At 40.8% G+C, this 13,629-nt stretch overlaps 1 protein-coding gene across 1 annotated transcript in view; it reads right to left on the bottom strand.

Moving 5' to 3' along the window:
* Positions 1–13,629, bottom strand: part of Stk32a (serine/threonine kinase 32A) — a 77,885-nt gene that overhangs the window by 17,525 nt on the left and 46,731 nt on the right. The window contains exons 4-5 of the mRNA XM_038331261.1: positions 12,226–12,263; positions 3,943–4,032 (exon numbers count right to left, since the gene is read on the bottom strand). Coding sequence (XP_038187189.1) covers positions 3,943–4,032; positions 12,226–12,263 — 128 coding nt within the window. The remainder of the gene's footprint in view (positions 1–3,942; positions 4,033–12,225; positions 12,264–13,629) is intronic.

Raw genomic sequence — 13,629 nt, 5'->3', positions numbered from 1 at the left:
ATAGTAAAAATCTGTCTCACAGAGCTGTTTTAATGATATAATAAATATTAAAGACTTAACAAAACACCTGGGACATTATGAATGCTCACTACATGACAGCAATTGTTCATCAAAGTAATTTGGTCTAATCCACCTTCTAAAAGTGAAAAGGTAAATGTGTTTGTACACAGAAAAACATTCTAAAGGAATCTATAAACATCAATTGGTGCAAGAATTACTTTCTTCTTCACTTGTCAGCATTTTGAACTTTTTTCTTAGTGGATTTTCGTGCTCTCACACACATACATGCATGGGCACACACACACCTCTTCTGTATTAAGGAGAAAGCTTTAACTGGTGAACTTCTAAGTGATCTGGATTATACTCAGTTCTAAGATGAGGAACAAGGAGGGGCTAGAGCAGTGAGCTGCAACAGGAGGGCAGAAGGTAAGAGCTTATGGAGGACACGCCCCTCATCTCCTTGCTTCAGCCTGGACTCTTCTCACGTCTTTCTTCTTCCCTTCCTTCCTTCCTTCTTTCTTTCTTTCTTTCTTTCTTCCTTTCTTTCTTTCTTTTCTTCCTTCCTTCCTTCCTCCCTCCCTCCCTCCCTCCCTCCCTCTCTCCCTCCCTTCCTTTCTTCCTTTTTCTCTAGTTAATTGCTAGCATTCTACACCAGCACTATAAAGTATGTGCTAGTAAATTACCAGTAGATAGAGTTTACTAAATTATATGAATATAACTTTTACAAGAAAAAGCAGGCTTCCATTCATAATTCTTCATGAAAAGAGATATTTTTTAAAGAAAGACAAAAGTAGATGTAGGTAAAGCCATAGGCTATGCCGTTAGTGGGAAACATTCCCAACATGATGGACAAACAGAACTAGTTCAGCTCTTGAAGGGTCGTGAGTGGAAATGACGCAGCACACACTTCACCCCTTGTGCCTCTCAATATCTGAAGCCATACCAAGTTTGACTTAAGTCTAAGATTTTCATCCCAACATGACTAATTGTTACCCTGAAGATCACATCCAATTGCTGAGTGTCAGACTGTCTTTGCTTAAAAACGATAAGTATAGCCAGCATCATAGGACACTTTGGGAAAAAAATGAATGACTAAATGGATGTAAAGTATCAGACACATTGTCTGGTCCACAGGAAGAGTTGGATAAATAAACACTAGCAATTTCCCGCTAGAAATGTGAAAGCTGACAGTGCCTGGCCTCATGTCTGGATTCCAATTTCCTAGTTCTATTCCATGAAGATGCCAGAAATGACAACTGTGAAAAAAATTAAATTATACAGATATTATATTTAAAAGGACTTGGGAGAGGAAAGTTGTGTTCCCAGTACTCTGTCACCATGGAAACCATCCCTAGAAACTCCAGATGCACATTTTATGATTTGGCGCCAAGAAAATAGCCTATAATATGGAAACCCAGGGAAAAAACTGGACAGACCAGCAGGCCTGGATAGTCCCTTTTATAAATAGAGTGCTGTGGGTTTTAGGCAGAAAAATGGACTGAATTGTGTGTCCATTATTTTAGAAGTGACAAAAGAAATTTATTCCCCCACTGGCCATTGAAAGCCATGAAATCTGCAGTTGTTCAAATGTTCCATAAAATAAGGCTTCTTTTTTCTTTAGAGAGAAGATCTTGTGATGGCCTTTCATGTAAGAGGGACCCCGCCCCCTCATCATGTGGAGGAAAGAAAATAAAAAACTGATAGGAAAAAAAATGAAAGTGGCATTGTTCATTTCCTTGATTTTTTTTTCCAAATTCAGACCTTTTCCTATGACATTCTCTGGTCATATCTAGCTGGTGACATTCACTCTGCCCCTTACTGAATCCCTTCAGCATCAACGGCTTTAAGATCCTAACTAATTAAGAGAGATGGCCGAGAGGAGAGTGGGTTTCCTTCTCCTGTATCTGCCAGTAACCCTGCATTGTTTAATGTCATCATTTAACTAGTTGGTATCCCACCCCCACCCCATGGGTAGCTTATTGATCATCAAAAACTAATAAATTTTAATCCCTTTGCTTATTATAATGCTTCAAATGTCTTAAAATCCAGTGTGGTGAATTCTGATAGCAGTCTCTCAGAGCTCAGTCACCCACCTCATCAGGCTGGATTTCTCCACCTCAGGGTAGGGATAGAGGACTGGGCTGCCTCTTACACATGTCCGTCTCTTGTTTCCTAGCAAGCACTGCTTGTGTTTGAACATGTAAAAGGGACCATGACATCCTACTGCACCAATGATGAGTCCGCCACAGGGCTGGCAGAGCTTGTCAATTTAGCTTGCACAGCAGTGACCCAATGACTTTCTAAGCCTGCTGATGACAGAGGATCTATCCTTAGAAAGTCTGGAGCAGTTAGCTTGTACTGCAACTGTTGGCATCTCCAGTGAGCCATGCAGACGTGAGTCTCGTTTGTAAGCTGTAACCCAGCATTGTAGTTACCCCTGTGAAGCTGGACCACGAGTTTCACCTATCCCCTCCCCACCAAAAACAGTCAAGTTCTGTCTTCTACTGCTAATACTTGTCTCTACAGTCAACAAACCCCCATGAACAACTAGGGTCTGTGAACTCAGGAAACAGCAAGTTCAGCAGACAGACAGATACCTAACCCCAATCGGATTGCTAAGATCCTGTTATTATAATCAAATCAAGAATTAACAGATGATGAGTGATGTGAAATTCCCCTCTGTATACTGTGATATGTTTTATTATTATTTGGCCTATGTTAGGACCAAATATAGCCAGGCTAGAAGAGAAATAGAAAGAGAGTAGGTGAAGTCAAAAGGAGACGCCATGTAGCTGCTGAAGGAGAAGAATGCCAGAACCTTGCCAGTAAGCCACAACCACATGGCAATACACCTATTAATAGAAATGGGTTAATTTAAGATGTAAGAGCTAGCTAGTAATATGACTGAGCCATTGGACAAACAGTGTTGTAATTAATACGGTTTTATGTGTTTATTTGGGTTTGGGCGGCCAGGAAATGAATCTGCAGTCTCCTTTTACAGATGAGAATCAACTCAAGTCTTTAGGAGTGATATGGAAAAGGGATGTATTTCACTACTGTGAGAATAACGTCTGCTGATAAACAGAAAATCTCTAGATTTTCCAGAGCAGATAGGGGTGCAACAAGTTCTACGAAAACAGTGTTTCTCTGCAGAGGAAAGTACTGACAATTGAAGATGGAATTTGTAGCTGATTTGTTGCTACAATTAAATGTAGATTTTATGGGCCATTTGACTCCTAGCCCTGTATTGTTAAATTCTTAATTGTCAAGGCAAAAATCAGTTCCATATATCACTGTAAATGGAGGCATGCACATAATGGAACAGTTCTTAGGCATAAATTATTTTAAGGAAAACTAATTCATGAGATTGCTGTGAAAACAAAATTGGAGCTAATCTCAGAACTGTGGAGGTACCTTGAAAACTCTACCACATCATGCATACATATAATATTACCTATACAGCACTAATATTACTCTTGCCATATGTTATGACTTGGCTTATTTATGGTTCCTTTGTGTGGTTTTTTTTTGTTATCTCTCCTACTGGCATGAGGTAGAGACATTGTAACTATGCTTTTAAATGGGTCATTATCATGTCAAAACCCTTCCGCAGACATAGGTAATTAGCCACTGACTAAATTCATACTTTTGTTCAGAAATCAATAGACAACTGATTAGGTCCTAAAACAGAATTTGTAGGATGTGACCAATGTCCCTGTTGAATCAAAGTCCTACCGTGTAACTTGCTAATGCAGATGGCTCTGCCTTACTTCAGACCCACACATCGGTAGTCCCCTAGGTAAAGCCAACCAGAAAGGAGTTTATCTGCTCCAAGTCCAAGTCCCTAAGAATATGACCTTCAGCAAATGGTATCTAGAAGAATTGGAAACACCAGATCTGGTCTTACAAATGAAAACCACTTGTGAAGCTGCTCTCACCCACCCATGTAAGGCTTGGTGCCAGCTACGGTAGTGATCCGAGTTTCTTTGGGCAGCAGAGCAGCAATGTTGAAGTCTGTGATGTGCACATGCCCTGTGGGGAGAGGAAGACCAGGAGAATGTTAAACCCCTTCAACCTAGAAGAACAGTTCCTCATCTAATAATTGGAAAGATCTGGATGCTTAGCTTGTTAGTTCTAGCATGCTAGCTGCAACTGAGTGCAGGCTATAAAAGTTCCCTTATTCTATCCTCAAGGCCAATGAGGCTTTAAACCACTGCAGCAGCTGGAACATGATACACAGCCATTAGTATCTGACTACAAACGTGTAGTTCAACCTCAGACTGTTTGAGCTTTGGTAGATGAGTTCATGCTCCTGGAACTCTTCTGGGCATTATTGTCTGCTGGCAGCAGTCTAGTTTGCTTATCCTGACTATACCATATAGGCGACAGCCAGGGCCTTTGAAAGCATCACAATCCCCATAATCTCTTATAGGATCATTTACAAAATACAAGTAAAATGACTATTTCCTGGCACAGATATGGATACACATTTTGTTGTTGCTGTTCTCCTTGTTTTTCTAAGACCCCATTTGTATGGGGGAGGCAGACAGGGCAAGTTGCCTCCAGTGAACTCTAACAAAGTAAATTCTATCAAAGGACAACAGGCAAAATTCAGAATTTTATTTAAAGGAATTGGGCCAGGAGACGCAGTCTGTGTCCAAATCTCTGTCCCTAATAGGTAGTAACCTATTCTTTTCCTACATTGAGCCTAAATTTCCCCACGTTAAAATATAATGGTAGATTACACGACGTCTTGGGACCATTTGAGTTGTGAAACACAGCAATAAACAGGTCTCTTTGAGCTGTAACACACAGAAATAAAATGTGTGTGGAGCACTTAAGTTTGATAGGAAATATACTCTACATAATGTTCCAGGGTTCCAGCATTTAGAGCTAGAAGGAAGAAATGGGCAGGGTAGAAAACTCAAGCCAAACTTGTATGTTATCTTTTGGCACAACGGTTATCTGCCTTCCTAGGAGCTGGAAGTGTTGGCATTCCCATTTACATGTGTCTGCTGTTTTGATGAGACGGGGTTACAGAGGGAATACCAACTCATTTTCCTTTCAGGATCCTCAGTTCAAACTCCCCACATGAAACTCCACAGTCTTCTTCTGGCCAAATCCAGCCCATCACTAAGGAAGACCCTCACTCCATCAACACGGTTCTGTTTCCTGCAGAAAGTACTTGCTTTTTGTTTGTGTGGCATTTTCATAAGGTAGAAGCAGCAGCATTCATCCAAATGGAAGTGAGTTTTCTTAACCAAATCACATCAATGAATGAGGTCAATAGCTCTCATTACCATAGTTCTGGCGTACTTCTATTTCTTCGTAGTTCATGCTCCAAATATGGGACAACTTTGGAAATTGATACATATTAGGTGGACCTGAAATCTCCCGTTATGAGCCTGTTCTCTGAAGCCTGGATGTGTGACGTTAAGTCTCGTCCCCATCACTAACCAGCTATGTCACCTGGAAAAAGTCACCTGGGCTCTCTAACTTCTGTCTTCTTACTAGGTAAGGTTATGGGAAAATGAAAGACAGCAGGGACTATGGGAGACCCAGCCCCACACCCGTCAGGGCACCAGAATTGTTGCCTATCATTATTAGAAGCTAAGGCACAGACTGGCAAAACACAGGGGCCTATGTCTCACTTCCCTCCGACTACAGCTAGACTGACAAAAAAGTCTGACGTCTGCATTGAAACCGAGAAACTCCAGGAAACGGTCATGAGCAGTCAGGCATGGAACCCTTCCCTAAAGCTTGAGGTTTTCTATAATCAGTCTAGGGTTGCCCACATGTATGTTGAAGTAGGACGTAAAGAATGTTTTGGATACACCCAGTTCCTAAAGGCCTGTTCTCTGGACCAGAAGCGTGAGTGTCACTCAGGAACTTGTAGGAATTGCAAAACTCTGAGCCTCCCTACACTTTCTGGATCAGAAACCCTAAGGTCCATGTCCCAGCATTTAAACAAGCCCTTCAGGTGACTCTGAAGTCACAGAGAGTTTGATATCATTGTTATGAAAGAAGATCTGGCTCAGTGGAATAATGAGACTGTTTCACAAGACTACAAAGTAAGGATGGGGGATACTGGCCAAAGAAGGCAAACCCAGGCAGCACTGACTATCTCTCTGCTCAATTTGACTGAATGAATGATGAATCGCTATTGACATCTGCACGTGATTCGTTCAGTTTTTTACAATGCTGTCCCAGCCTGTCCCAGGGAAATAGTCCTTGTTGTATAGGTGACTGGTTTATAGCTAAGTTCATAGGATCCAGAAATGGCAGAATTGAGGTTAAGATCTAGAGACTGGTTTAGGATCTAGACATTGTTCTTGTGACACTTTGGTTCAGATTCCAAATCTCCCACCATGCTGTGTGTTCTGTCGCAAAATCAAAGGAATAAGCAACTTGAAACACGTAGTTTTTGATTCACTCAGACATCTTCCTCTGACAGGATGCAGAAGAAATACTTTGAGGACTTATGGAAACTCCAGCCAGTGTTATAACAACTCCTAGCACCATGGGCAATGCAATGCCTCAGTTCCCACTGGTGCTTCCATGCTGAGCTTACCCTGTCAGTCTCTCTCTTGTGATGTGGGGGTGACTTCCAAGGCTGAGCTGGGGGCAGAGGTTCTCTGTGATGCAGATGGGAGGAATCAGGACCTTTCTTAAGAACAGGGCAATTTTATACTTTCTTTCACAACCCAGGGTTCCAAGCAACTCCTGGAATAAAATTCTCAACCTTGGGACTATAGAGGTACTAGATTCATTGGGTTTGCTTTGACCCTGACCTGGGCATTGTAGGATGCTTGGTATAAAGTTTTCCCATGCAAGACTAAGGGCTTCCTGATCTAGATTCCTGGGGAAGTTTCCACCTTGGAGAGCTAATAACCTCAACTCATCTCACAGGGCTGTTGAGTTCAGCTTCTGCTGTCGTCATTGTCTATACTCTTCCTAACGGTGACTGTGCTCAGGCAGGGGCCCCTTTCATCAGCACATCCCTCTAGGGTACCATACCCCATCAGCTGGTAATAGCCACACTGCTAAAATTTTGCAAGTGTTTACAGTATGTGCAAGAGATACCCGTTTCCTGTAATATCAACTATTGTCAGCTGTAGCTAAGACATCATTACCTGGGGCCACATGTACTATCTTACATTTTCAAGAGAACGCTTCATTGATTTTTTTCAGCATGTGTTGGGATTCTTCGTGGAGGAAGCTGATAAGATAGAAATCTCTGTTCTTTCTCATTCTCAAGAATGAACTTTTACCTCCCTCTCTCATGACTACAGATATTGAAAGCTAAATTACGTATAATGTTATAACTGCCAAAGTCTTTGTGATGCCAGGCAGGCATTATTGTTCCTCTGGATGAAGCATTTGTTTTCTGACTAACTTAAGAAAACCACAAATTTCTTAGACCCTGTAAAAGTGATAAAATTGGATTGGCCACTTCAACTGGCAGGATGTAAAAATACATTTCAGGATGGTTTGCTATGATTCATCTAAGACCTGATGCCATATTGGCTCTGAATTAGTATAAGTGAGATATCTGGGGAGAGCAGAAACTTGAGTGCTCGAAATGAAAGCCATTTTTTTTTTACATCAAATGCGGAGTCATGAGAGATCTTCATTCAGATTGTGGAAAGAGTCTCCATCTTATATGATCTCACATAAACGCCGCTACATGCTGGGGAATATGAACGATATGAATCCTTACAGTAAAACAAAGCTTCATTCTGTTACTGCGCACAGGTGAATGAAGACAGAAGTCACAGAATGTATACAATACTCAATTGGGAGGCTGGGCATAGGAGGAGGCATGTAAGAGAAATCACACAGCTGCCCTTCACAGTTGCTAACGTCTCCATACCAGGGGTGAAATACTGAAAATGAGGTGGCAGAGATCAGCGAGCTTTCAGCTCCCAGGGGAACGTGGGAAAGCAGAGCAGCTACTGCTCCAGAGGGTAAGCATTCATTTGTGGTTCGGCTGGTGCTCATAAGAACAACATTAGAAGCTTGGGAGACAGGCGAGGGAATGTAGTCACTTAAAAGCAACTAATTTTAGTTCCAGAATACTGTTGAAGTCTTAGATTTTTTTTGTAATCTAAGTGAAAATGACATCAGAGAATTATCTTCTCTAGAAAGGGAGCCCTGAGATATGATTTCCAGAATAGATCCCAGACTTTTCACTTTGTCTGCTTCTGTCTCACTCACGAAGTCTTCATTTATTAATAGCAACAATTCTGAAGGTGAGTTTGTAATAGGAATACAATATGGTCCCTGTGGCTGTTGTTGTTCATTGTTCAAATCAATGCCTGGAGAGTGAAAGGGGCATTAGATGTTTCCCATCACCTGAGACACTGTACCTGTCCCCCAGGAAGGCTGGGAAGATGGCTCCCACATCCCAAGCCACAAAGCCCTAAGCAGAATGAAAATGCCAAGAACAGTGACCTCAGACAACTGTGTAAATCAAGGAAGGCAGGATAGACCATTATAAGCAGAATTACTTGAAGATTAAGCTTAAATGACCTTGTTTAAGCTCAGGACTCAACAAGAGAAAGGGTGTTTAGTACCATCACATCTGGAAAGCCACAGTAATTCCCTGGGGAAGACTAGTAATCGCCTGGCTTTCATAGACTCTATCGATAGAGATCTGAGCCATATACACACCGCTCTACACAAAGCCACACAGAACATCAACGTAGTCTTTGTCCAGCTGTGACAGCCTCTACAATCTCATGGAAGTCACACTCCCATTTGGTTTTAAGTGGTTTCTGTTTGCTTGTTTTTATGGTCGACATTGTACCATATGTTGTCACTGTTGTGTTAATGTTTATGATTATCCCAAGATGTAAGTGTCCTTGTTGTCTGAGAAACAAAGAGACAGAGACATTTGGGCAACTTGACCAAATTCTGAGAGCTAGTGAGTAGTGAACTGGGTTTGAAAGCAACCTAGCTCTGTCACTCGTACTATAAACAACACTATAATTAGTCTATCACAAGAGTAGGTTTTCTATGGGGCTACACCTCAAAATTAATTGGTTTACTAATTTCCTTCCTAATCTATAATCATCAAATTTCCAAGAAAAATTAATGAGAAAAGGAGGAAGACAATGAAGAGGAAGTAAAATGAAGAACGATGGTTGCACGTGTTCTAAAAGCATGATCAAGCATGTTTTAAGAACCGAGGTTGAAACCAGAGTGAAAAATGTTCACATCAGTAAGGTTTACATGTCTCCTCAGAGTCGTACAAATGATGGTGACAAGTACTCTTGTCTAAGGATAGTTGTCTGTCATAAAAAGGTAAGGCGTAGACTAAAACCTTATTCTGCTTAACCAGCCATATTTTCCAGAAAGCTTGGTGGTACAGAGTTGTTTTTTTCTAAATAACAAAAGGGTGGCTTGTGCAGGCTGCCCTTCTCTCCAGGGATGAAGATTCATAGTGTGTTTACAGCAGGCGTGGAAGGCCCAGGCCTCCTCTAGAAGACTGGGAGAGCTGGTGTTTTCATGAAGGTCACCTTCATGCTATCTCAGCATTGCTCACATCTCTGAGATTCAGAAATGTGTTCCAAAATGTCAGAAGCTGAAACGGTCAAGAAATAAGACATTGGAAGGAAGTGGGGGGGAAAAATTCCTTCAGACAGCCCATAAATAAATAATGACTTTGCGCTTTGAGATTAGAAGCTATGCTCAAAGGTGTTTCTTAGCTCTTGGGGCCTAGGTGGGGCTGGGAAAATCAAGTTTAAATTCAAGTAGGTAAAGAAATAATAAGGAATGGATGGGACTTGAAGTTTTAGTTCTAATTGCCAATCCTGCTTATCAAAGTTGGATAACTGAAGACCGTCACAGATTCAGGTTTGCTTTGTAAAAGATTTCCAATATGGAACCAGGGTGAAACTGTTACTGTGAAGTCAAGCAAGGGCAGCAGAGTGACCTGGGACTCCATAAAGCTTAAGTCACACACTTTTCTGTTAACACACTCAGTAACACAGGACGCCTAACCTGAGTCGATCTGCATGTACCTCCTGCTTTAAACAATGTGAGTTGCTCTTATAGGTCCTGTATGATGGTCAATACCCATCTCAATTTGAACATGTTTTAAGATATAGAAAGGAATGAAGGAGGAAGAGAAATTATCCATTGTACTGAATGGTTTTGTGTGTCCATTTGACACAAGCTAGAGTCACCTGACAGGAAGGAGCCACAATTGAGGAAATAATGCCATGAGACCCAGCTGTAAGGCATTTTCTCAGTTAGTGATCATTGTAAGTGGTGACATTTCTGGGCTGGTAGTCCTGGCTTCTGCCTCCAGGTCCCTGCCCTGTTTGAGTTCCTGTCCTGACTTCCTTCAGTGGTGAACAGCAATGTGGAAGTGTAAGTTGAATAAACTCTTTCTTCCCTAAGTTACGTTTGGTCATGGTGTTTTCTATTTCAAACTGGTTTGGGACTCATGTGCATTCAGGTAACTATGTCCTCTGAGTGAGCTTTGAGGTAAAATCCTCTATTTACTGTCTTATACTTGTGCAAATTTGGCCATGCATATGATTAAAATCAGATGCTTTTTGGGGAAAAACATAGTAAATAGGAGCTTTCTTCACTCAATTCTATCAATCAAATAGAAAGACCCTCTTCCTAGCAACCAACATTTTTCTCTTGGACTGCATAAAGATGAAGCCTCTCCCAGCACTCAGGAGGCAGAGGCAGGAGGATCTCTGTGAGTTCGAGGCCAGCGTGGTCTACAAGAGCTAGACAGGACAGGCTCCAAAGCTACAGAAAAACCCTGTCTCAAAACAAACAAACAAACAAACAAACAAACAAACAAAAAAGCCTCAAACTATAACTGGGGCTCTTGGACACTCTAGCTGCAGCAGGCCACTGCTTATTTGCAGTGTATCCTCTAATGTCTTTAAATGAAACTGCTTTGCCATTTGTGTGTGAACTTTTTCAATTATCTTATTGAGATGCCAAGGACGTGGAAACACTTATCACCGACAGTGCCCACAAGCAGTACTCTCCCATGTACACCAGGCAAGCTGTGTGCCCTACAGTATTTCCTGATGTAGTATCCGTGAATTCAGAAAGTCTCTTTAAACTTTTGAGAAGGGGGCTGAGGAGCTGTCTGGGTGGCTAAGAACACTGGCTGCTTTTCCAGAGGAGCCAGGTTAGATTAGCAGCACTCATGTGGTAGTTCATGGCAATCAGCAACTAGAGTTCCAGGGCATCCTATGCCTTCTTCTGGCCTCTGCTGTCAGTGCATACATGTGGTGCACAGACATAGATGCAGGAAAGACACTTATACACATAAGGTAAAAAATTTAAAACATGATAAGAAAAAAACATGCATATTTCATTCTGTTGGCAAAATCTTGTATTTAGTCAGTGTGCATAGACTTTAGATCTCCACTGTCACCTTCAGGACTACAGCTGTCTTCCACTACCAGTTTCATATCTGGGCCCAATAAACCATTTTTAACCACTTTAGTTCTTTAAGATTATTTATTTTCTTTGCTGAAAAAAAACTGAACATAAGACTTGCTCTCTCTTATGTGCAGATGGAATTTGCCTTCACAAGATGCAAACTATGAAAGAAGACACTAACAAAATCATCTCAGTTACTTGGTGGGTACTGTTACCTGGCAAATGCTCTACATTCCGATTAGTACTGTCATTCACAGAAGGATATTTAAAAAAAAAAAAAAAGCTAGTACCAGAACAACCAGATAGTTTTCTTTTATTTATTTATTTATTTATTTATTTATTTATTTATTTATTTATTTATTATGTATACAATATTCTGTGTTTGTGTGTATGTCTGCAGGCCAGAAGAGGGCACCAGACCTCATTACAGATGGTTGTGAGCCACCATATGGTTGCTGGGAATTGAACTCAGGATCTTTGGAAGAGCAGACAATGCTCTTAACCACTGAGCCATCTCTCCAGCCCCAACCAGATAGTTTTCTAGAAGAGATATAGTACTGGAAGAAAACGAAGTAAAGAATGACTTTCTCGTTCTATTACATGTCAATGTTATTTAAGAATCTATTATTGGAGTTTTACATACATATAAAATTTCCCTATCTTGTCTCTCCTACACACAGATGAAATTGATATATAATACATGTGTGTATATATATCACCCAATGTCCAATGAATCAAGCTAAGGTGATCAGTGTGTTGTGAATACATGTCATATAGATGATTACAAGCAAATCATTTACTTACCATGTTCATCCAGTAAAATATTGTCAGGTTTCATATCCCTAGGGGAGGAAATAAGGAAAAGATAAAGTTGTTCATAATAAAACAGTGTCATATGGTGAAAGCAAAAATGCTCAATACATCCTACTTGAGGTTAAAGCACCGTGCTCGCACTTCATCGCGTTATCACAGAATCTGAGCCAGTTAACATTTCCTGTGTTGATTAGGAAACTGGGCTTGTCTCGTTCACCGAGAGTCTTAATTGCTATAGCATGAAAGTGTTAGTCAACAGGGATCTATGGAGCATTACCCTGCATCTTCCTGTGAAACCCCAGTTACACATGGTTTCATACCTTTAATTGCTTAATTAGTGTACTCGGTGTAGTCAAGGAGACAAATCAACTACAAGTTAGTGTATAGCATGATAACTATAAATACTATACATTGCATTGTGTTGTAGATATTTGCTAAGCTGGTCAATTTCTGACATGCTCAACCCAAAGCTGAAAAGGTAATTGCATGAGAAGGTAATGGCAATTGCTTGACAGCAACATTCATTTTATTATGTACATATTTGTCATTGTACCATATTGTCTACCTTTAAAATATACCTTTGTTATTAGACATGAAAATAAAATCGAAGAGATGGTCAGGGGAGAGAAAGCCACTCTCTTCCACTGAAAGGAGATCTGTGAGGGCACATGAGAAGATTGATGGCCACAGTGATTTCAATGTTCTCATGAAATGATTACCCTGAGCAGTTCTCCTCAGTCACAGACTAGCACTATAGTTAACAACAACCCAAAATTCTCTATTTTCAGATTTTAACTATATTTCCCTAATGTACCACTAAAAAGCTTCTTCTTTGAGTCACAAAAGCCATTAGGAAAGAAATTCTAAAATAGATTTGGGAACACATTATCAGCATGGTCAAGTAGCTTTTATGTTTTCAGAATAAAAAAAAAATGACCTTAGCTTTTGACAGACCAAGACTGGACATTATCCTTCCTTAACAAAATTAATAAGCTTTACAAAAAATATGACTCATAAACAGAAGCGAGTACATGCTACATCCAGCATTCAGGTGGCATGAACCTGTGAATCCTGCCTTAGGCTGTTAACTATATTTTGGATCCAGAGAGGGATCACCTTTCTCTGGGGCAGGATTCTTTCTGTGCCAGAGGACACAACTGATGAAAAAGGTAATGTAACAGGACTTCAAATTGCAGGATTCTGTGGCGAGGCACTCTCATACTATTGCCGACCTGTCTCCAAACCCTTTGTTTAAAGAATTAATAAGTCCAAACTCACATATGCTGTAGAAGCAATTGCATTATCTGCCTCTGTGCTCCACCCATGTGCACATGTAGGCTCCTCTAACATAGTCCTTGCAAACCCTTGCCTGCTCATTACTGCACTTGTTGCTCT

This window comes from Arvicola amphibius, chromosome 5 (assembly GCF_903992535.2).
Source record: "Arvicola amphibius chromosome 5, mArvAmp1.2, whole genome shotgun sequence".
NCBI classification, from domain to species: domain Eukaryota; kingdom Metazoa; phylum Chordata; class Mammalia; order Rodentia; family Cricetidae; genus Arvicola; species Arvicola amphibius.
This window is presented reverse-complemented; position numbering and strand designations above follow the sequence as displayed.